This window comes from Toxotes jaculatrix, chromosome 9 (assembly GCF_017976425.1).
Source record: "Toxotes jaculatrix isolate fToxJac2 chromosome 9, fToxJac2.pri, whole genome shotgun sequence".
NCBI lineage: Eukaryota > Metazoa > Chordata > Actinopteri > Toxotidae > Toxotes > Toxotes jaculatrix.
Window position 1 is genome coordinate 7,109,441 of NC_054402.1, and position 25,038 is coordinate 7,134,478.

At 40.6% G+C, this 25,038-nt stretch overlaps 1 protein-coding gene across 1 annotated transcript in view; it reads left to right on the forward strand.

Moving 5' to 3' along the window:
• frem2b (FRAS1 related extracellular matrix 2b) overlaps positions 1–25,038 on the forward strand; it is a 54,999-nt gene that overhangs the window by 19,808 nt on the left and 10,153 nt on the right. Inside the window, 13 exon segments of the mRNA XM_041046627.1 lie at positions 4,932–5,078; positions 8,425–8,655; positions 11,059–11,184; positions 12,048–12,299; positions 21,242–21,391; positions 22,309–22,518; positions 22,605–22,802; positions 22,924–23,088; positions 23,294–23,476; positions 23,559–23,689; positions 23,808–23,963; positions 24,220–24,523; positions 24,756–24,887. Of these exon segments, the coding sequence (XP_040902561.1) occupies positions 4,932–5,078; positions 8,425–8,655; positions 11,059–11,184; positions 12,048–12,299; positions 21,242–21,391; positions 22,309–22,518; positions 22,605–22,802; positions 22,924–23,088; positions 23,294–23,476; positions 23,559–23,689; positions 23,808–23,963; positions 24,220–24,523; positions 24,756–24,887 (2,385 nt within the window).

Here is a 25,038-nt window from a genome sequence, read left to right on the forward strand (position 1 = left end):
GCTCAGGATCAAAATGTTGGATAGACTGACTAAAACTTATCGACATCTTTTGACCCTAATAGCCCCTAAGAGCCAAGAAGAGCTGTTTGATAAAGAATTAGGGGCTTTGAAGAATTGTGTAATTATTGTGAGTGCACCGGCTTACATCTGCTACATAAAACTTTGTGGCTCCCACCGCAGGTGCAAAAAATCCCTATCCAGCATTTTGTTATCCTGATTATTAAATATTTGTATGCATGCACAAGCTAAGTATGAGTGGTAGTTGTGGTATGATTTAGTGTTTAGATAATTCAGTGAGTTAACTGTCACTTGAAAAATATGTAATGTTACAGCATTTCTGTAGCATTAAAGTCTTACCCAGTGAAAAAAACAGTAAAATTAAAAGTTTATTGAAAGCTTGAGCTGAATAACGTGATGAACTGCCCATACATATATCAAAGACACTACTGGTCCTAAAACAAAGTTATACTTTATCACTGTTCAGATTTAATGCCTTTATTATTAAGTGAAAATATGGTAAAATGTGAAGATCTAAGAGCGTTGTCTGTTTTAATTGACTCTGAAAGGATTTTGTGTGAATCTCACTGCTTACACTAAACTAAAATCTCTTGATTGCGATCTCTTTGCTGGTCCTGTGCACAATTTCTCATCTTTCTCTCTAGTATGTTGCGTGACATTTTAATGCTACATTAGATTGCAGTTTGGAAGCTGTTAGCACACAAAGTCCATTTGCAGTATATGATCATCAAGTATTTTTAGATGTATTGTGTCCATCGAACAGGATTCACAGGCTAGCCCCAATTTATCCTGCCTAATCAGTGTGGTGCTGGCTCTGTGGGCAAAGGACCGCCTGTCTGTCTGCCTGGCTGAACAGGCAAGGGTCCATGGGGCATCGTGGCCCCACGATGCTTGACGGTGACCAAATAAGGGCTGTCTGCAACATGTATGCAGGGAGGAGACAGGGGCATTAAGTTGGCAGAGTCCAGCCTCTCGCATTTTTTGGCCTCTCTCAAAAGGGTTCTGTCCCTCATCACACATCCAGTATGAGAGTGGACAGAACTTGTGTTTGTGAAGCTATACGAACTGTACAAGGGTCTTTGTGAAAAGGTTTGTGTACAAGGCTGGTTATGGTTAAGTGGTTAAAAGTGTAGAGGCTTTGTCAACACTGTTATTTAGAGGGACCTGTACTACAAGGGCTAAAAAGCTTACTAGAAACCAACAAGACAGGGTGCAGACAGTCAGTCGGTTAATTCAGTGATTGATGACTAGCGCCCGAATTTGTTGGACTCCTTTCATCATATGATTTTTAATGATATTACTTAGAAATACAGTCTGTAAATATATAGAAAAACACAAAGCCTGTGTACCTGTTATGAGCAGATTTTGTGAGCCATTCACTCCATATGATGGATATTTCTACACTGAACTGCACAGCAGTGCAAAGACCCGCACAAAAGAGATACCGATATTGTTCACTAAATTCTGTCTCAGTGCTGTGAGTGCTGGTTAAAGATTAACTCTGGTGTTCTCCTTGGGGCCTCTTTGAAGTGGACTTACTCCAACCCCTGCTTATCTTAATTAGAAAGAAATCTGGAGGAGTGAAGTGGTCCTCTGGAAACGAGCACCTCCACTCCCCAGCTCCCTCAACGCCACACTGCAGCTTTACCAGGACTTTAAGGCCTCCTAAACTCAATATTTGCTCAAGTCATAGTGGGATTCTATGTCCTGTAGTATAAACTGTGAACATAAATTTTTTTTTTTTCGAGGTTTCAAAGCACAGCTTAGAGATATATCCTCGTCAGACCTTGCTGGATATGAAAAATGAATAATTAATAGAGCCACTTTATGTTTGTGAATCCTGTTGAAGGCAAGCAGGTGTTTAACTTGATTCATCTTGAAAAGGACAGCGGCCTCTTTGAGGCTTAGCTTGATGTGTAGGCTGTTTCTTCAGTGTCATGTAAATAATTTTACAAAATATGTCACCATTTAATGCTGTTATTGAAATGTATGAGGTACTTGGGATATATGCTACCAATAAGTGGTCCTGGAATGGCTCTGCCCGAGTGTTTGATTATAGAGAGGCATTTTCTAGAGTTATGCTTGAGATCACGTGTATCAGCCGTGTTATGACTGTTACAAAGTCTGTGCCAACATGTAAAGTCAGATAAATTGCCAAGACCTTCTCTGTTTCCTTTACCTCAGTGGAGGACAGGCTCCTTCACGACTCAGAGATCACACATGCAGTGTTTACCGGTGGCATGCGTGCCATGCTGCTGGCTTTAATCCAAATGGAGTAGGGAGGTCCTGTCATACACAGGTCGCCTGTCTCCACAAGACTGATGTGGAACACACAGGAAGCAAAAATCCTACACTGTGGTAGACCTCAAGAATGTATGACTTATTAAATTTATCACTTGAGACATTTTCATAAAAAGAAAAAGTGTTTTGAGAGTCTCTATTGATACAACACAATAGTGAGTCAACTTTTACACGTGTAGTATTTGCTGCCTCAAATACACTGTGATGTGCCAAAAATTATTTACCCTGAAAAATGTGTTTCCTCTGCACACATTGTGTTTGGTTTTAGATGTTTTCTTATTGCCAGCTTTCCAAAAAGCATAACAGAGATTATGCTTGTTGGTGATTTTATTGTATCAAATTTGATTCCACATTCACTTACCAAACAACTTTTCCTGCTGTGATTTATTCAGCGCATGTGCTTTATGATAATTTTCATGCTCTAAGTGATGCAAATTTTGCATAAATACTTCACACATGAAGTATGCAATGTTGCCAGTATCAGCATAGTTAGTAGGATGGCTGAGCAGACAAAAGATGAGCACCAACAACACAAACCAAAAAGCTACATTCCTGCAGTAGAGGAGGCCACAGTTTCATGACCACTGTCCAAGGGACCACATTTCTAGGAACCTAGTTTTTCATAGTAGTGCCACCTAGCAAATTAGTTTGGGCTAGACGTATGGTTAGTGTTGTTTTACACACATGGATAGAACAAATTGGTTTTCTGGTGTAGATCAGGCAATGGCACCATCTAAATACTACTTTCTGTAACCAGAAATAAGTAACCTATAAGTACCAAGACTTATAGTGACACTTCTGGTTAATAATATTTCACCAATTAAAACCATAATTTAATAGACTGCAACTTTTGCAAAAAAACAGTATTTATATGAATTTTTCTTATAGCATGAACTGTGACAGAAACATGTTTCTGGGTCATAATAAGGTCATTATCATTGTTCTGAACATGTGTGTTGAAGCGGTGCCTCTGAAGTCAAACAGCGCCTTTTTTCAAACAGAAAGAAACTCTTTGTTCATGGGAATTTCATGAAATGCATTCAACTAAATGGTTTAAACTATTTGTTAATGCTGCAGGAGAGAAAGAATAGAACTGTTTCTAGGCTCATTTCTGCTCAACCTTTACAGTTTCTGCAGCTGCTTGTCCCAATTACAGCTTGTTGTTGATATCACAGAGTCTGTCTGAAGTTCACTCTGAACTGGATCTGTATGTTCAAGGAACATCAGCATCTGTCTTCTGTATTCTTTTCCTTTCCAACACCTGATTAAGCCCATTAGTGTGAGTAACCAGAACTGCAAAAAAAACCCAAACATCTCTCTATATTCTTAGCCTTCACAACTTAAAGTCCTCCCTCTGGTAGAAAACATCAAAGTATAACCATGTGTTCATTATCGATTAGTGAATTTTATTCACCTAAATGATTCAAATGAGTTGTTGGTTTTTGTATGAGGCTAGGGGAAAAAAACACTCCCCAGCTCATGTGCTCCCTGTTGTCATTGTGCATCACACTGACTTTGTGATTATGGCACCATATTGTAAAAAGGCATCGATGTAAGGGGCATGAGGTCCCAGATTTACTCAGTGTGATGAAATATGTACACTATTACACCAAAGCTGTGAACAGGTGCAGAGAACATTTCACATGTGCGCACACAGACTCAGAAACTCGTAAATGCATGCACCCTCACACATAATAAAACACCCAGGGTGAATGTGTATAGGTCTCACTCTGCCCATTGAGGAAGGAAATGGACACAGTGGAGCGGTCGGCTGGACGTGACAGATTTACTGACCGTAACAACCGGGGTGGGGTGGAATAGAGACTCTCAGTTGTGCCTAACACAAACAACAGCAACACTCTGAGACCTCAGAACAATGCCCCTGCACCCTCCTGGCAATTTCACTGTTATTCCACCACTTTTAGAACTGCCAGATGTTTAGTGGCTCAGTCATCTGGATCTCACCATCCTTATCCAGTAGCAGCAGGCAGCAGCTCTCACTGTGCAGTCTGTTGGATACATGCTGATTTTTAGGGACCAGTAAATTATTATTTAGACTGCTATTCACTGCTCTAGAAATGACAACATAACAGTGTGATGTGGTTTCTGTGTGAGTCAGTGTGTGTGCATCTTTGCAATTTTCTTGTGTGTTTGATGTCTGTGAATGTGGCTCCGCTTTGAGTCTTTATGGTCAAATGGAGGCATCTGTGCCCTCCAGGACTGCAGCTTTGGCCTTTGAATCCAACTTCAAAAGGCAAGGATGAAATAACCCAGTTCAGACAGGAAGTAGACACCTTTTATTCTAATTAGAAATGAAGCAATTAGATGGCACAAACCCTATATCTTTTGCATAAGGGCTGTACACCCCTGAAACCTCCCACTGAGTGAAGTCTAGTCCTGAAGGCATCCAAGAAACCATTCTAATAAGGGGTATTGAAAATTCCTGTTCCAGCCCAGAAACAAATAACTGTGTTAGTTTTCCAAAAATGTTTTGGATTATTAAGTTCCAGTTAGACTATTTGATTTTTCTTATTTGTTTTGTCTTGCTGTATGATGAGTTCTAGGGAGGCATTTAAAGTGTCTTTAACTTTATTAATTGTCTTACTCTGCAGGAGGAAACAAACTGAAGAACCAGCAGTTCCGTCTGAACTGGGCTTGGATCTCTCTAGAGAAGGAATACTATGTGGTGGATGAAGAGGTCAAATTCCTGGAGGTGGTGCTGAAACGTCGGGGCTACCTGGGGGAAACTTCGTTCGTTAGTAAGCAGACACAACCTCTGGTTTCATCAAGTGAAATACTTAATATATTCCTGGATTCTCACCATAAGCTGATCACCTGTTGCTTTGCTCTCAGACCAACCTACTACCAAATTTCACAGAATCTGCTGATTCTTTTTAGTTGTCCTCATAACCAACATCCACACAGATAGTGAAACAAAAAACATACACTCCTTGTCAAACGATATTGTTTGGGATTTTTTCCTTTTTTTTTTTTTAACTTTTTGAAAACCTGCTGTCTGTTAACTGAAAACTGCCAGAGGCCAACGTAGCATAGACCCCACAGCACACAGACACAACTGCATGCACCACGCTCTTTGATATATTTTAGGACAATTCTAAGGCTAGGCCCAGACACCCTTTAGAGTGACACAAGTCATGGCCTTTCACCTCTCTCTTCTGGCCAGTATTTACATTCCAATCACACAATGGCACTGCACAGCCCCTCAGGGACTGCATGTGCAGATGAAAAAGGTCACCAAGGTCACCATGGAAAGACGCCGCTCCAAATGTTAGTCAAGGCAATTTACTGGCTGGAACTAAATGAACAATACCTGTTAACACTGAAAAAACCAAGCTGCTCAAAGTTTTTATGAGTGGAAGGAATTCTTACTACCGGTACAAATGTCCTTTTTTTAGTGCTGCCATTCATTCTGTTTCTATAGATGATCTGTGATTAAAATGAACTAATGTTAAAGGTCAAATCCCATAGAATAATTTACTGTACTGTCATCTATACCTCTGTATGCCCCAGGGCCACAGACTAATGAAACATCCCTGGGGTGATATGGAAATTCTGCTGACCTTTATATAGCACCACACGCTGCTCACTATAACTACTCAGTGGCTCGGTGAAGTAAAAAAAATTACACATATTAAGGCAGATCATCATATACTGTACTGCAGGCAGATGCAGCTGATGATAATTTATTGTAAAAAGTAAATAACTGGCAAAACAAGAATACTTATATTTCGTTATTTATGTTGATGTGCTGCAACAACAAAATAAACAGAAAAAATCAACTGAAATGCCTTTTTGGTGACCCCACAGTGATCTCTTTACAAATTAATATTAAACAACAAAACAATGCATCTTGGGCAAACAATCAAATAATTGTTCCTTGTTTTGTGGAGTTCTGCTACTATTTTATTAATGGTTGCATTATAAATTAAAGGCACGCTGCTTTGAACTTGCAATCGATGCTCAGTACCCAAAGAAAATATGCTTTGCATGTTCATAATGTCCAGAATTACTGCTGAGTTCTTTCAAGTCCAAACCATAGCTTTTTACAGTGCAGTTTTCTTATGATTGAGGTAGCATGAGGGGGAATGCTATGAGGGAAGATGATGTACTTTGCCATGCTGGTGATGGAAAGCTCACAAAGGAATGTGTAATTTAGTTATTTTTATTTATTTATTTTTTTTTTAAGACCCGTTTTGATTTGACAATGCCCTCAAAGTACCAATAGCAACAAAGCTTTCCTTTCCAAATGCATAAGTGGTGAAACCTTTTATGTTGTCCATTTACTCATTACAATAAGTGAGTATGTGTTTACATCCTCAGGCAGTAATTCTTTGATCATACAGCACTCAGTTCTGTTTTTTTTTTCACTCTTATCAAATAGCTTTGGAAATGTTTCTTCTTTTTTTTTATTTGTATCCTGCAAAAATATTTGCAGACCTAACTAAAAGCTTGAACAGAAACCGTTTTTTTGGTGTGCTGTTACATGAATGTCTATTTCTAATTGGCCTGTCTAGCCTTTTGCCCTTTTTCTGCCATGTTTAGGCTGGAACACAAGTATCCAGAAAGCAAAATAACTGCACGAAAAGCTTTCAGTATTAACTTTGGTTCTAGGTAGAAACACGTTACCCAAGACATAATTATTTTGGACATTATTTTATCATGCATGCTTCAAAACCATCTCTGCTACATTCTCCCTGCAGGTACACAATTAACAACCAATATCAAAACAAGATTCATTCATTACTTTCTCAGAGTGATCGTTTGGAGTTTCCTCTGCTAGGAAAGGATAGGAAATCGTTTTGATTAACCAGCATAAATAGGCCACAAAAGCAGCCTGATATGTTAAGCCACCCATCTGCCTCAGTGCTGAGGTGAGATAGGGACTGATCCCAGGCCAGTGCCTTCTCATGAAGATTGGGGATATCGCTTCTTGCCCAGCCCCCGCCTGAGTGAACACAGATCAGAGGAGCCCACTGGTGGACTATTGCTTCACTGGTCAATATGCACAGTGCAGGTGGCACCAGTTTGTGCAAGCTACAGTGAGCCCACCTGCCGCAAAGCCTCGGAGTAACTACTGTGATCAGGGCCATCCAATCCAAGCTTTGTAGGAAACAGAGTTAGAAGAAAATCATACTCTCTCCTCTCCTAGGTACTCTTTGAAGACCGTTGATTTTTCAAGCTCCATTGAGCTTGACCATTTTATCTCAGCACATATGTGCAGGGGCCTTTTCCTACTGTCTGTACTTGCATATCAAAGCTCACTTTTTATTTTCATCAAAGCACAGAATGGTAATTTTCTCAAAAACCCAAACTCATGCATTTCTCAATCTGTGGTCCATTGAAGATCTTGTGTAGAGTCCTGATCTGATATTTCATCCCCGCCCCCCGCCCCCCGCCTTCACCCTTCAATTCTTAACAAACAGCATTTTTTTTTAATAGTTTCTGCTTCATTTATCTCATAATTTCTTGTTTTCTACATTTGCGGCAGCTATTTAGTGCCAGACCCCCTGCTGCGTGTTGTGTGACCAGTTAGCAAAAACAATGGAGAGGCTGTGTGACATTTCACCGGCTTCAGTGCTCCATCTCAACAGGAAACCTGCCAGTGTCACAGCTATAGTGACTGTAAGCCCCATCAAACAGCTCACATGCTGGAGGTCAGACAACCCAAGTCACCCTCCAACCACTTCTGCTGAGACCAGGCTGATAAGAGGGATAATTGGCTTTATTCCCACCATGGCCATTTCAAACACTGGGGCTAGGAAACTGCTTCCAAAAGATGGCAGATATTCCCGGGTGAGACCAACCAGGGCGTGACATTTTCCTTGTTTTACTCAGTATGAAAAATAGCACTTTGATTGGAACTTTTTTTATTGACAATATCTGTATAACTGCAACAATTCAGAGTTACAGAGATTAACAGATTAAAGAAATTTGTTTTTTAAAAGATAAATAAGATAAAGGTTGCCAGTGCCAAAAACTGACAAAGGTGACACTGTACGAGATGCCTGATGTTTGGTATTTCTTTGGTATACCAGATTTTACTTGATTGTGATAATAAACAGTTTCTTCCATGTCCTTCTTAAGGTATTGGCACAAAGGACGGCACTGCAGAAAAGGACAAAGATTTCCGGGGGAAATCTCAAAAACAGGTCCAGTTCAACCCTGGCCAGACCACAGCCACTTGGAAGGTCCGGATCCTGTCAGATAACGAATATGAAGTGTCAGAGATCTTCCAGATCGTTTTGTCTGAGCCGGTGATGGCAGCCCTTGAATTCCCAGAGGTCGCTACTGTGGAGATCCTGGACCCTGATGATGGTCAGTAAAGATTTCATTGTCAGGGGTTTCATATTTACCCAAATGTTAACAATTCATTACATTGCTTAAAGTGGGGATTGGCTAAGTTTTAGTAGGATTTTACTTTTTCCTTCTGAAAAACTACAACCAAAAGCAAATACTGGCAAAGTACCTTGCATATTGCTTTTTGGGTTTTGTTGCCTAACAATGCACCATATTCAGGTCTTATAAGTGGACCTACAATAGTGTTTGACAGCAGAACATTTTTCACCTATGTGGAATATCATTGAGCATTTGATGTCACAAACCAGCTCATCGTTTTGCACAGATGTTCAACAATCATACACAAGAAAGTCCATTGTAGAGGAGCCTTAGATGTCAAAAACATTTTGAATGAGGGGCGCAGCCTCAATGAGCGGCACACCCATGAAAAACTAGCTTGCTATTTTGATTGCAAGCAGCAAATAACACACTACATTCCCTTTCTCTGTGGGTTAGAACATGAAAAATCAATAAAGAAAGAAGTCAATGTATTTTTAGGGAAAGTAGCTAAGTCATAGATAGAGCAAGAAAATCTAAAGGTACATCTTTTCTTCACAGCAGATATTTCAGTTTAGGTCCAGAAATCCTGCAGCTTTCATTTCAGCCGTTCATCATGTTTTGACAACTTACTGAGGAAATGCTTCTGTCCATCTGCCTGAGGGCATCAGAGCACATAATATTTTAAATGCAGCATTAATTCACATGAAGACTGAAAGCTGAGAGGAACTAACAACCTCTTGAACCCAACTTGATTATGAAAATTACTAAATAATGAGTAAAGAGCAAAGAGCTTTTATGGGCAGCATTTTCTTTCCACAACAGTAAATAAACAAGGTCAAAAGGATATGGAGATTACCATGCTGACCTCCCTTGCATGTGAAATGATCATAATGTAAATATGGAAGGAGCATGGCTGAACAGATGAACAGTGTTTCTGAAAACAGCTTGAGTGTGATGGAGCTGAGATGGAGAATTGCATGATATAAATATGGATAATGCTTCCTCTCATCCCATAGGGTTTCACCGGGTGAAAAGGGAGAATTTGCTGTCAACAGTTTATGCTAATTAACATGTTTAGTTGGAACTTTGCTTCACAAAACATCAGTCTCTGGAGGGCGTTAAACAAAACTGACGACTATATCTCTGCAAGAAGTGAAGTTCTATTTTTGTTTCTTATGCCTTCAACAGACATTGTCTTCCTACAGCCATATGTCTATTATCATGTCATTATACTGTTTATGGTTTCTAAAGTTTTCATGTATTTTGGCCTCTCAAGGTCAAATAAACTCTGAAGGCTTATAAAAATGTATTTTTTGGCTCTTTTCACTGAGAGCAGAAAATGAAATCGCCCAGGGGCTGCCACCATGAAACAGAGAAAAATAAAACTATTTCAGGCCAGACTGACAAAAGTGGCTCTGACTGAAAACATCCAAGTGTTGGAAACATGAAGTGAAGAGTGGCCACATCATCCTCTGTAATTGTTTGCATGGTCCTTGGGATGAAAAAGGAGAGGTCAAGCTGTTTTGACTTACCAGCACCTTGTTACTGTGGGCGAGCGTGATGCTCACAGAGAAGGATACAAGGCTTCTGTCTGAGCTCTGTGGATTTCATGGCTGAAGTGTTGCAAGCTCATTCCCTTTCTGAGTGTTACACAAAGCTCAGAGACAGAGCGAGACAAAGAGATGGAGAGCTGCCAGTAAAACCACTGAGTAAAAAGACAAATGGTTTAACTTGTCTCTGCTCGCAAACAGAACAAACACACCTTTTTATTCCAGCAATTTATGCTGGCAGCTAACAATAGACTTCTTAAAAGAAATTAAGTGTGTGAGACACCGCTTTGTGCACATTGTTTTTTAATACTTTAAAGGGTTCCTGACTCTTTTTCTAAAGGGCATTATCTTACAGATAATATTTTCCACATCCATTTGCCAGGTCAATAACCACCGCTGTCTCTCTGGGTCATACTGTGTAAGCCGACTCTAGATTGGAATATTTGCTGCAGATAAATAAAACTGCATAAAACAGTAGATGGTTGGTTTTGATAAAACATGATGGAAGCACTATCAGCAGAGCTGTAATGAGAGCTGTCATTTGTCCCAGTGTGCAATCTGCAAACCTGTGGTATTAAAGGCTTTTGATGCAAATAATGTCACATATGATTTGATGTTCTGACGCTTCTCCCGTTTCCTCATCTACAATCACTCAGTTCACGTTCAAGTTATCACCTGTTCAATATGCGAGAGAACCAATTATATACAAGCGGTTTCCTCATACCAAAAGTCAGATAAGATTTAACATGAAAGCGTTCAGCTCAAATAATATTAACACACTATATCACACTAATGATCTAATGTGTTGATGTTTGATTTTTCTTGCATACAGAATCAACAGTGTTCATACCCTCAGCTGTGTACAACGTAGAAGAGGACATTGGTGAGCTGCTCATCCCTGTGCGCAGGAGTGGGGATGTCAGTCAGGAGCTCATGGTCATCTGCTACACCCAGCAAGGTAACACAAAAGCAGAAAATGTCTTGAGATTTCAGTGGTAAACTGTGTATTTTTGGGAATAGAAATAATCATTAAAGTGACAATGACCATGTTTCTTGACATAATAAAGTGTTTATCACTTTATTATCTTTTATCACTCATCTTTTCATTTATCATCTGCAGCCGCAGATGATAAATGAAAAAAAAAAATGGTGAAAAAAAAAACTGAAGCACAACTAATGTCTTTTACAATGGATTGCACTGCTCGGTGTTTGAAATGGTAAATGGGCTGCCTTTTAACCTTAGGGGTTTTAAAAAAGCGCTTTTCAATTTTTGCCTCTCATTCACCCATTGAGAGAGCTACATTCTTGCACATCAAAAGCAGGTGCAAGGCAACAGTTAATCGATGCATCAGAGAAAAAAGAAACCATGAGCTGCTTTGCCTTTCACAATCGACTTGATGGCAGCGGTTTGATTATACAAGATGTAACCTTTAAAAATGGAAGAGGTAGTGCAAAGGAAATGACCTGATCAAGATCCATGTTGGAATAGATGTTTCTGTAAATGGTAAAATTCTGTATGAAGGTTACTCTTATCTGTTAATGCAGGCTTGCTTATAGTTCAGGTTTAGGTTGTTCTTATGATATACACATTAAACAGAAGCACATAAGTAACTGGGTTACGAAAATAATTTCCAGGCATATCATCCTTAGGTAGTATTTCAGTGATGCATGTAAACATTGTTCATGGAAAAAAATATATTTCAGAGAAAGGGAAATCATGTGTATATATTGATTTTTATGTGAAGAGATGTATACTGTGTTGTGGCAGAGTCTGGATCATTAACTCTCTGCTTTCTGTAATTCTGTTTTCTGTGTACTCAGTATCGGCCACAGGCACCGTCCCCACCACAGTGCTGTCCTACTCTGATTACATCTCCAGGCCTGAAAACCATCACAGCATCCTGCGTTTTGACAAAGGAGAGGTGGAGAAATCCTGCCGGGTTGTGATCATTGATGACTCCCTGTATGAAGATGAGGAAAGCCTCAATGTCACCCTCAGTATGCCCATGGGGGGCCGTCTGGGCTCAGAGTTTTCCACCGCCAGAATCACAATCATTCCCGATATAGATGATGGTAAGATGACATTTCACTGATCCTAAGTGTGAAATGGGATGCAATACAGTGTCAAATAATCTGTGCAGGTACAAGAAATTAAAGGGCTTTGAATATTAAATAACTTTGTGGCATTTAGAGACAAGGTTTTTGTGCTTTTTCCTCTTATTTTTAAAGGTTTTTCAATTCTGATTAAAGCCTCAAGAAAAGGCAGCGTGAATTTGTCTCTTGGCTACAAACGCTTTATCTGATTTAGTGTTTGTGCAATCTCTTGTTTATTATGTGTAATGAATAAGCACTTTGACAGCAGCTGAAAATTAGTTTTTTAAAAAGTTTTGTAAAGGCAATATTTTTAGCTGCGTGAATTCATGCAGAGAGAGAGACACTGAAATAGGTACAGGTAGGTGGGCAGACAGACAGCAGACATGTTGGTGTGCATGTGAAATGTGTGTTTGATTTTTTTTACGGTGTGTTTGTGCTTGTCTGCCAGTGTCTCGGAGAGAAAGCGTTTGAGTGTATGAGCCTCCTTCCTGGAGGCTAAGCCTTTATCTCATATCTGCAGGCTCAGACTGGAGGGCTGATAGTCTCCCATATCTGCCTGACGCCTCTTTGTTCCCCAACACCTGACGGCCATTCCTCAGTTCCCTATCACTATGACTATCTCCGGAAGCACTGCTGTGAAGTCAAGACTCTGTGATTGCAGTCAGGCAACACTGAACCTGAAAAACCTGGTGTGATTGCGGAACCGTCTTTTCTTCTTTGAATTGAAATGCATTTGAAGCTAGATAATTGGGGTTATGATGCCGTATTCAATTCAGCGTTCCTTTATCGATTTGCTTGGTTTAAGTAGTCAGAAAATCATGACCACTGGGAAATGAGCACTTTTTTGCTCATAATTGAAGTTAGTTGGTTTCACTGAGATTTATTTTGATCTTCTACAACTGCTCAAAATTGCTCAAAATTAGTCTTCCTGTTGTAGGAGACCCCTCTATTTCACAGTACTGTAAGCGCTGGGGAAAACATCATAGACTTTAATTTGAATTGTAAAAATATCCTAATTTGAGCACATTCATCTGTCCATTTTCTGCTGCTTATCTGGGGTTGAGTCACATAAGCAGCTGGCTTTGCAAAGTTTGTCCAGACATCCCTCTCCTTAGCAACGTTTTCCAGCTCCTCCTGGGGGATCCTGAGGCGTTTCCAGGCCAGATGAGATATGTAGTCTCTCCAGTGTGTTCAGGGTCTACCCCAAGGCCTCCTACTGATTGGACATGCCTGGAAGACATCCATTGGAAGGTGCCCAGGAGGCATCCTAATCAGTTGCCCAAACCACCTCAACTGGTACCTTTCGACACAAAGGAGCAGCAGCTCTTCGCCGAACTCCCTCCAGGTGTTGAGTCTCGTTTGAGCTCATCATTTGAGCACAGTGTAGTGTTTATCCAGCTAGCTAATGACAGTCTAACCTGAAATGAAATGTTTTGTTTTTGTTTAGTGATGATAGTCTTAACTTTTATTTCCCCTTACAAGAAATGCATTTAGAACATGGCCAGAATTAGTGCTAAGGGTGTGAATCATCTGAATGTGTGGTAGAGAGGTTTTGTCTTTGAGGCTCCTGCAGCCACAGTTTTCAGACTCTATAACAGGTTATTTTCCCCTTCTATTCCCATGGGACTCGAGGCAGACACACTTCAAGTGGATTTGTTTGACCTGCTTGAAGAAGGAGGAGGTTACGTGGTTGGAATGTTTTCGTACTGTAGCAGCGTCCGGTGTAACCTGAGAGTGAGCACAGGGCCTTTTGACCCTGCTGCTCTTGGGTATTTACTCCAGACTGCCAAGACAGCTGCTGAGACACATAAGTTTTTAATAGGATGTACAACAGTCAGTGCTCATGGCCTTATGGCCTGCTTGACAAAGAAGTGTTTTACCACTGCAGCTATTACATTTCCAAGCAGTGTCACGGTCTTTATGGATGGCTCTGACTCTGACAGTGCAAGTCGTGCATGTCTTTACAGCTGCCAGACAGCTCACTCATTTGAGATATTGTTGATTAATGTCTGACTGTCTGATTGTTGCTTGTCAGTTACCTTGAGGATGAGGTTTAAGGATGTTTGACAAACAAGGAGACTGACAAATAAAGCACATAGATATTAGGAAGTACAATACTGGATAAGATAGCCAACTTTGTTTGCTTTGGAAGTGGTCTCAGAAGGATAAAGGCAAAGGGTTAATGGTTTAAGGAAGTGATAAATAACATGCTCATGTTCAGGTTCATGCATAACTGGATTTGAGATAGGCAGACTCTATTTTGATTGCCCAGGTTTCAAAGAGAGTCAGCCAGTGGGTTGTCCTATCTCAACTTTTATAAACAATGACTGGACTGAGCAATCCAATTTGTGTAGCTTGAAAAGTCAGTTCTTTATAAAATACACTAAGAAATGTTTTTGCTCTGCAGATTTAAGACTTCTTGGCAGGCCTTTGCCTACATCAGAGGTCTTTAGTGCATTATCACACAGAAACAGGAGAAAAGAGAACAGAATTAATTCGACTCAGACTGACAGCCAGTGTAAGCAGTCTGTACCCAGGTTTATTCCTGCGTTATCTCTAATCATGTTTTCTTTGCCTCTGCCTTTGTCAGGGTGGCTGAGTGACAATCAAAATATTCTGATGCTTATCAGTTGTCAGAAAGTGGCAAAATCACAAGGGTGCCCCCATATAGCATGAGTGTAAGGGCCAGAATACAGCCCCCCTTCCATGGAAACATCCTTTGAGTGTGTTTTATTGTTATTCTCAAATTCTGATTCCTGCTCTTGATTCTTTCAGTGTGACGGACACAAGTACTTGATACTCATATGCACATACACGCACAATACATGTAAAGTTGGAGCAGCAACACCTACAAAGTACAAATTGGATTAGGTGCTGGAGCTGTTTAGGTTGCTGGTATCCACTAAATAAATGGAACGTGAAGAGTGGGGAGAAATAATGTGTCGAAACTTCATATCCCCCTGAAGTATTTCATAATGAAATGGATTGAGCACTGATCGTGAAATAAATGGTGAATAGCTCTGAGGCAAGCAGAGCAAGACCAATCTCCTGTCTGTTAGAGTAGAAAGGCAGCATTATGTTCATTCCCACTTTCAGTATATCTATCTTTGTAAGAAACTAAGTAAGCCAGACTCCTTTCCTAACTACACTCCAGCATATATGGAAGGGAGGCAAATGGGGGCATCACATCTGTCTTTGTCATCCCTCTTGTAGGAATAGCTGTCCAGTGGGTCCTGTACACAGGAGGACAGAGTCGGTACCTGGCCAAGCACCTGTTAGTACCTAATTCTTAGAAACACACACTACTGATATCAGCTAAAAACGCATGTCAGCAAGACATCTTCTTTCCAAGCCAGCAAACCAGGGAAGCACAATATGATGAAATTAGAAGGCACAGGGCACCAATATATGCTTTCCCTTCTTTGTGCAAACACACTGTCCTGGCCACCTACGAAGGTGCAAGCATGTGGAGAAAGCTGCAAGTGAAGCAGGAGAGTCTGATGCTAATCCGACAATTTATATGATTAAAGATTGAGAATGTTTGTATCTTTTGCACCTAAATGAGTTGAAGTTTACTGCACTAGTAACCTGTAAAGTTTTGAAGATCTGTGCCATGGAAGAGAGGGCATATTTTCTTTCCAACCAAAACATTAATTTCACTAATTAGCACACCTTCAGATAGATAGTAATTAAAATCGGCTTTGGTTGGAATGAAAACCGCCAGCTTTTCACATGGCACAGGAGCTGATATTTGTGCCTGAGAAGGAAGGTCGAAAACATGAAGGGAAGCATGGTAATTAGCGGGAAATTTGTTGGCAACTAATCAAAACTCAACCAAAACTCAAAAATCCCACCTGGTTGGTGGTCTTTCCAAATCTGCATTTGGGTCCAAGGACTTTAATTAAGAAAAAAAAAAGTAAATTCAGTACATTTACTGGAAGTTTTCCCTAGGTATAAAAACAATAATTGAATTCTTTGCAATTTATTTTGACCTCAAATGTGTGTTTTAGTCAATCTTGTGTGTTGGTCCTAGAAGGGAAGTCTTAATGTTGCCCTTCTATGGATTAACACAGAGGGTGATGTGGACAAAATCTTCTGTCAGTGCACATGGATTTTCTGGAATTTCAGGGAAACTATTTACAATTAAAACAATCAGTTTGAAATATAAGTGAGAAAATAGGTACAAAATAAATAAAAAAAAATAATTATGTTTATGCAAAACTTTTGTAAATCCAATATTGCCAAAGCAGTGTTAGTAGTTGATTTATAACATTTCAGCAGTATTCTAATATAAGGTTGGGTATTAAAGGGAGGGTTAAGAATCTTTGATGGATGACAAATTTTGATCATCTCATGGTGCACACTGTGATATCGCCTAACAAGATGCAATTGCTACATGTCAATGCAATTGAAGAAACAAGTTGTTATCCACATGTCACCTTTGGGCTCCAAAATTGAAGTTACAATATTTTCCCATAGTCACAGAGATCCATTCAGGATAGGCTTTCAGCTACTGTGGTTCAAGTTTGACCAGACGATCCAACAAACACTATTGTCAGTCCACACAGGTGCAAAGGTGGCTAGGGATCATTGCCTGCTGGCTGTACTTTCAACCCCTGCTGGTTGTTCAGGTTGTCTGTTCAGTAGGGGGAAGATCTGGGAGGGATAGTGTGAACCCTTTGCATGGCAATAGTCTCCAAACAAAACTCTGCAAACTTGTCTATCAGACAAGGCTAGAAGGCAAACTGCCCTGAACCTCAGGCTACTTGTCTGTTACCTGGTGATTCGATTAATTGAAAATTTACACCACTACACCAATGTATCAACTGTCATGTTTCAGGTGTATTTCACACTGAATGTACAGAGTGGAAGCAGAGGATTTTCAAAGTTTAATCTAGTCATGTTACCAGAGGAGGAACATGGATATGTTGACACTTCAGTATAGACTTGGATAATGCCAGAAACAACTAAACTAGACAGGACAAATAGGCACCTAAAAGTTTACCTTAAAAAAAACACAGAAGAATAATTAATTTAAAAACATAAGCAGTAGCTTAAAAGTCTAAATAACAAGTAAGGTCACAGCAAGACTGGCAAACAGCTTCCAAATGACAGCAGAACACAACTTTGAAGGAAATTGTAAACAAGAGGAGGTACAAATTGACAAGGTCGAAAACATGAAGGGAAGCATGGTAATTAGTGGGAAACTGTGTGTGCATCTGTTCAGAAGGTTAAATCTGGTTGTTGTTTTATACTGCTAACAGAATGATCTAAAGACAGTGCCTTATAGCCTTTCAAACCGTTTTTTTCTATCTTCTTATCACCACACACACACACACACTGAAGGCTGCTACTAATGTGCAAATAGACAACGATACTATAGAGCTGCAGCTGAAAATAAGCTGAAAATAATTTTTTGTCAAGCTTTAAGTGAATGTTGACACTTTTTTTTTTTTTTTTACACCAGAGCCATGAATTACAATGACCTTTTTTCTGCATAAAGGTAAATCTTCTGGTGGTTTAGCATTAAAAAACTGTAAAGTTTACGAGCTGTCCAGGCATTTTACAGTATCATGCGTGGACAGCTGCTATCCTCGGAATACCTACTATTTTCCCAGCAGCAGACCATCTGCACATAAACGGCCACATCTTTACAGTTTTCACTCTGGCTTTTGCCTGTGATGGGTTCGAAGAAACTTGTTCTTTCTTGCAGAGGTAATTACTGTTTGATATTGACTCTGCATCCGGGTGTTTTGGTGGCAGGGGCTGTAAGACATGAGAATGCTTGTACAGCAGGACTTGACTCGTGCATTTATAGTCATGTGTCAGTTGCCTGTAAATTTTGTTCTGGTTCTAAAGGTATGATTACGAGCTGTTTTAAAGATGGGCGGGTCCCGTGCATGTGCAGCATATCCTGGATGGGGATGAATCAAGGGGGAACCCACAAACCCTGTCATTATGTTTCACCTGGATTCTCATTTATTCTGATATAAACAGATGTCGAAAGTAGTTAAGCAGAGAGGTGCTGACTTCAATTGACAGCCTTAAGACGTTCAATCCAGTGCCTCCTTTGAAAATTCAAGTGTTTCTCACAGTTGTAGATGACTAAAGTCGTAGATTATTCTGTATTGAATGTGGAGCTGCTGTTGTTGGCTTTTGCTGCTGGAGGGAAATTTGTTGAGCACGCAGTGGGCAGAAGAGCATTTGCCAGGGCTCAATTGAATCTCATCATTTGAGAAGCCACTTAGCGCTGTGGGAATGTCATGCAAAGTTCAAGTGAAATCAAGCAGTCGTTGGGAGTGTAACAGTTCCCTTAGGGATGCCTGTGTCTCTCTTCGTGGTTCTCCTTTTATTTTATGTTCACACATATGCAACAGTAAAGATATCTCCTTTGTTTGGCTTTGTTATTTGCGCATATTGCACAATAAATCCACCCGCATAATGACTATATGTAAGATGCTCTTATTTGTGACTGATATTTTGTATTTTTAATTTCCCAGAAGGAGACATTTGGTTGATTTTTAAAAATCAATATTTCCATTGTTTTAACACTTCAAAGAACAATCAAAGCATCAAAAATTTTACATTTTCATCCCTTGGCACACAGCTTATTTTAGAAGAGGCATCTTTAGTTCTGAGCTGAAGTTCCAGAACTGAAGAAGCCTCTTGGATGAGAGGTGGAAAGTCTTCAAGTAACTATAGCCAAGTCCAGATGGCCTCGATTCAACTCTTCTTGGAGATTTGAAGACTTTAAAAGTAAAAACATTGCTTACTTTAAAAAGTAAAAAAAAAAAAAATAATAAAAAAAAAATGAAAATTGATTTGCGTATCAGAACTTTGTTTTTTTCTTGTTTCTTCTCCCATTAATCATCACATGACTCCTCAGATTTATCTGGTGTTCCTGTTTATAAAACTGTATATAAAGCAGTTCAAACTAGCTTCACCTCCAGCAGCTACAACAGTAAAATGCTGCTTACACCCTGATGCTTCAGTATTAACATTAGTCAAGGAGAGGGAGGATTTTTCATGCAGGACTTTTAATGTAATGGAGAATTTTTATATTACTGTATTGGTAATTTAACTTAAGTAAATGGTCTTAATACTTCTTCCACCACTGGTTTATAGACCTTAGATAGTTTTACATAATAAGTAGGTCTAAATCTGGATCATCTCCTCTTACATTCGGGTAACCTTAGATGGGCTTTGTGGCATGGGAGGCTGCTGCTGGACTACTGGAGCCCAGGAGCCAGTGGTTTACCTTTCAGTTAATGGGCCGTAGCCCTTTGAAGCTCACTGTTTGTCTGCTGCACAAACCTTATCTGATTACTGGACGAGTACAACAGGGCCCGAGTTCCTGGCTGCCAACCTCAGGCTAGTAGATCTGATTACTCCTCCTGTTGGGAGCCAGTGCAGGCAGCCAAAACCATCTTTGTTTGGTTTCTCTGTAGAGAGAAATTCTGGCAGCTGCAAGCCTCTTGATGCAGCTCTCATTGTCCTGGCTGTGCTCTCAGGACGGATTAAAGCATAAAAGTTTTCTGTCCTTTGCCTGCACTTAGGAGTAACATTATTTCAAACACAAAGATGGCTGCTCTGAGAACCATAAAACCCAAAGCTTTGCCTAAAAAGCACATTTCCCTTTTAGAACTTGTCTTATCTTGCTAATATAGAGCTGTTACTGACTAATGCAGGCTGCATCAAAATATGCAATATCATCTGAGACTCAAATTACTTGGAAGATTAATTATATAGTACAAAATAATAAACACTTTTTTTCCCCCCTGATCAGTAATTGTGCCTGGCAGCACTGTTGACTGACAGTTAATCTCTTTTTTTCCTGCTCTTGTACTTTGCTTTCATTTGATAACATAATCACCACACAGCTACAACAGTATGGATTTGTTTTTGGTCATTGCATTTAGAGCTCAGTTCCACATCCCTGTGTAATGACAAACAGCTAAATACTGTTTGGAGTTCCACAGTCATAGAAACCATAACTCTGCCCATGGCCATCGCCATTCACTTAATTTATTTGTTATTTGGTCACTGTTGCAGATTTTTACTGCTTGGTAGTGGCTTGTTCCCATTAGTCATAACAATGATGTATTTGATCAATTATGAGAATGTGAGCATGTTGTAAGTAAAAATTGCTTATTTGGATTGGTTTCAGCTTTTGGCTGCTTGTGTTATTTCTGTATTGCTGTAATGTACTATGACTGACTCCCCGCAGTTTAAGTCCGTAAATAGTCTCTTTGCGATGGCAGTTCTGACAGTGTTACAGTAGCTGACTGCATCTCCCAAAGGGAACATACACAGAGGTCCGAGCCCTTAAGCAACCATTTCACAAGCAGCATGACATGTAGTACATTGTTGAAAGGGAAGATGCCCTGAAAGGGTTAAATAGAAACAGTGGGTGAGTTTGGCTGCAGTGGAATCTCAGCTCATAGAAACACTAATTGCAGTCAGGCAGGCCTGGGCTGGCACATTGAGCTCTACATCCCCCAGACCTCCTGTCAGGCCTCCTGTCTGCCTCTCAGACCCATCACTATCAAAGTCAGCTTCACCACCAGGCTCATCCACAACAAAATCAGGAAATACAGTTCTGCCTGTAGGTTGCTTTTTGTCTTTTAGTACTTGTTGCAAATCCCCCCAAAACATCCATTCCAGGAAGTTAGAAAGTCTTGTTTAAAGGCTGCAATTACAGTGTTGACTACCTGCTGGTGTTTCAGTGGAAACATTCTCTCAATTTCTCCTGTAATCAGAGGTAATCTTACAGGGTATGCTAGCTATTACAGATTCAACTCAGCAATTACATCAGGCATTCAAGTATCCTGTTGTGAAACAGCTAAAAGATGATTATGGATTACATCGTCCTTTGTGCTTTTCCTCATCGTATTCACTCCTTCCACTGTTGTTCTTCCCAGCTCCTGTATTCTACTTTGGAAACACAGACTACCATGTGGATGAAAGCGATGGCTTCGTGGAGGTTCAGGTGTGGAGGACAGGGACTGATCTTTCCAAAGGAGGAACCGTCACAGTGCGCTCCAGAAAGACAGAGCCTGTCTCAGCTGAGGGTATGTGTCCATGCAATGTGCCTTTCTCTGACAGCTTTTGGTAGTTAGTACTTAGAGATGTGTAAACTACAGAAAACAATAGACTTAAGTCGTCACCCTGTCACGCTTTGTGTTCTTGAGCTCAAGAGTCCAAGGAGATGTTAACACTGGATATTCTGGGTGGACGACCTGGGGAATGTAAATATTGTTTTAGGTTGGGGGTGAGAAATCATGGTTTTTCTGTTGGGCCTTGCCTTATAGGCTTTGGTTGTGAGGTAGTGTTGTGAAGTTAATGGTGGTTTGAGTGAAGACAGGGTTTTAGGAATGCATACTGATTGTTCTGCTCCTCAGTAAGTGCTCTGGACTCTAAGACTGGTTGCTAACTCAAGCCTTCCCTACAGCCTCTATTATATCCTGCCCCCAGGCAGTCTATTCCCCCTTGCACAGATTCATAACATTTCTGCTCTTGCCTTGCATTACAACCATAAAAATAACTAGCATCTAATCATATGCAGCATGGTAGAAATGCAAGCCCACACTTATATGCATAACTGGGTCATAAGTACATGAGAAAAGCCTTCGGGCAAAGGGTGAGCTCTCAATACCCAGTCTCTTCAAAGAATGGCAAATGAATAACCTGTTTGCGTTCAGGGAGATATCCAGTTTCTCGCAGTGCTCCTTTAATCACGCAACAAATTCCAACTGTTCACGGCTTTCGACCATGAGATAGAAAGCATCACTTTGTCAGCACACAGGGTGTATTGTTTCATCATACTCAATGTTTGACATTTACAAATGAATTTTGAAGTGAAATGAGAACTGCTATCAGAATAAGATCAAGCACGGTAGTCCATTTGTGCTATGTCCACTATTTCCCATGAGACGATCTGTTCTCTGTTCTTTGAATAATGCCTGACCTATATTGTGTTGTTGAGCAGCTGGTGTAGATTATGTGGGGATCAGCCGGAATCTGGACTTTGCACCGGGGGTCACCATGCAGACTTTTCGTGTGACCATCCTGGATGACCTGGGCCAGCCGGTTCTTGAGGGACCAGAGAAGTTTGAACTGGTACTACGGATGCCCATGAATGGGATTCTCGGGGAGCCGAGCAAGGCCACTATCCTCATCAATGACACTGTTTCTGACTGTAAGTGAAAATTGCTTTCACATAGTGATGCATGACGCGTACACTGTTTCTGGTGTTGATTTATGAGTTTAATTATGTCGTTCTAGTGCCAAAGGTGCAGTTCCGTGATGCTGTGTATGTAGGCAATGAGGACTCAGGGCAGATTTCAGCTACTGTGTACCGTAGTGGTGACATTAGCTACAGGTCCACGGTGCGCTGTTACAGTAGGCAGGGGACAGCCCAGGTCATGATGGACTTCAATGAGAGGCCCAACACAGATGCTTCCATCATCACATTTTTACCAGGTGGTGTATCAAAATCTTGCACGTGTCCCTTTGCATGGTTTGCGTTTTCTTAACTTGTTAAAGTTTATTACAAGGACATATGTCATCAATGAATATCTTTTCCCTTTACTGTTTTTCTCAGGAGAGATTGAAAAGCCTTGTGTACTGGTACTAGTTGATGATACGGAACATGAGGAAGAAGAAGAGCTCCGGCTTGTGTTGGGAAGCCCCAAGAGTGAATCTCCATTTGGAGCAGCTATTGGAGTACAGAATGAGACACTCATCAAGATAAAAGACGATTCAGATAGTGAGAATGCTTTGTTTTCTTGTTATACAATGCAATAGTTCTTTTTACAGCCCTTAAGTTAGATTAGATTTACTATAGTGTTTTTCATGATGTTACCACTGGAGCAACAAATTCAGAAAGTTGTAGACACAGTGGTTTATGTCATATGTTGTAATGTTACAGTCACAGTTTACTAGCATTAAAACTATATGTCATGCTTTCCCAGAGGCGATTATTGAGTTTGGAGAGACCAAATTCAGTGTGAATGAGCCAAAGGAAAGTGGACAAGTGTCAGTGGTGAAGATCCCAGTGTTGCGTGCTGGAGATACCTCCAAGGTCTCTGTTGTCCGAGTTCACACGAAGGACGGATCTGCTACCTCTGGGGAGGACTACCATCCCATATCTGAGGGTAAAATAATACTGACAGGCACTTTTGTCGGGACAGCAACATCTAAAATTTGCTAGATGTCAATTCTCTCCTTTCTCTGCAGAAATTGTGTTCAAAGAGGGTGACGTGGAGCACTATGTGGAGGTGGAGATTTTATATGATGGTGTCAGAGAAATGAGGGAGGCATTCACTGTACACCTGAGGTCTGATGAGAACATGGTGGCTGAAACAAAGGTGAAAATAAAGCCAAATTAGCATGTAGATTTAACTGTCAAGTGTGTACCTGGCTATCACATTACAAGATAGCAGCATTTTGTTGTCCATTAATATGCCTTTACTTATCAATCAACAGATAAGCAAAGCCATAATCTATATCGAGGAGACCAGCAGCATGGCGGATGTCACCTTCCCTTCAGTGCCCAGAGTGGTTTCTCTGCTGCATTATGATGACATTAACAGGGCGAGGGACTCTCTCCCTGTGGCTGGATACCCTGTCATTTGTGTCACTGTATGTCCCAACTGATAGACCAATAAATACTAGTGATTTACTTTTCAGTCATTGATTCTGCTAATGAATCACTTAGTGAAGAGTTTTGTCTCACAACTCCTGTTCCAGATAGCTAAATACTGTTTATTATGTAGTATTTAGCAGATGTGCATTCTTTTCTCAATTATCACCTATCTTGAGAACTTAGTATGCAGAAATATCTTTGGCTGCTGGGGTGCATTTCACTCATAAGCATCATTTCTTTTTCATTTTCAAGGCCTGTAACCCCAAGTACCCAGACTATGACAAAACAGGCTCCATCTGTGTAAGCGAGAATATCAACAACACCCTGACGCGTTATCGTTGGCTTGTGAGCGCCCCCACCGGCCCAGATGGTGTCACCAGCCCTATGAGGGAAATTGACTTTGATACCTTCTTCACCTCGTCCAAGCTCATCACTTTGGACTCAGTCTACTTCCAGACTGGTTCCAGGGTCCAGTGTGCCGCAAGGGCTGTGAACTCTAACGGGGACGAAGGTCTGGAACTCCCCAGCCCCATAGTGTCCATCAGCATGAACGAGGGTGAGTGCAGCTCGTGCTCTAGCTTCAAATGTTTAGTCTCTCCCATGGAAATGGCTCAATACAATAAGCAGCTACTGGCTGCATTTTGCTCTCCCACCGCAGTATTTGCTGTCCTTGCTCTGACAGAAAACTGAAACATAAAAGAATTTTCTGTGGAGGATTTTTAGGGAAACAAAACGTTTGATGTTTTTTTTTTTTTGTTTTTTGTTTTGTTTTTCTGGCGTGGCTGCAGGAATGTGCCAGCCTCGTGTTGTAGGCACAGTGGGGGCTGAGCCCTTCTCTGCCAAGCTGCGGTACACTGGAGCAGAAGACATAGACCACCCCAACCTCATCAAACTAACTGTCACCATGCCTCACATTGATGGTAAGAATGGTAGACTCAGTGTTTTGAAAAATTTTGCCCTCTTGTGCTGAGAAAAACATCTTGGTGCAATATGTCACTAATCAACCAAATTCTTTTAATAAGAAGCTACTTCGGTTAGTTTGCTCTTAATAGTTAATTGAACATTCCCATG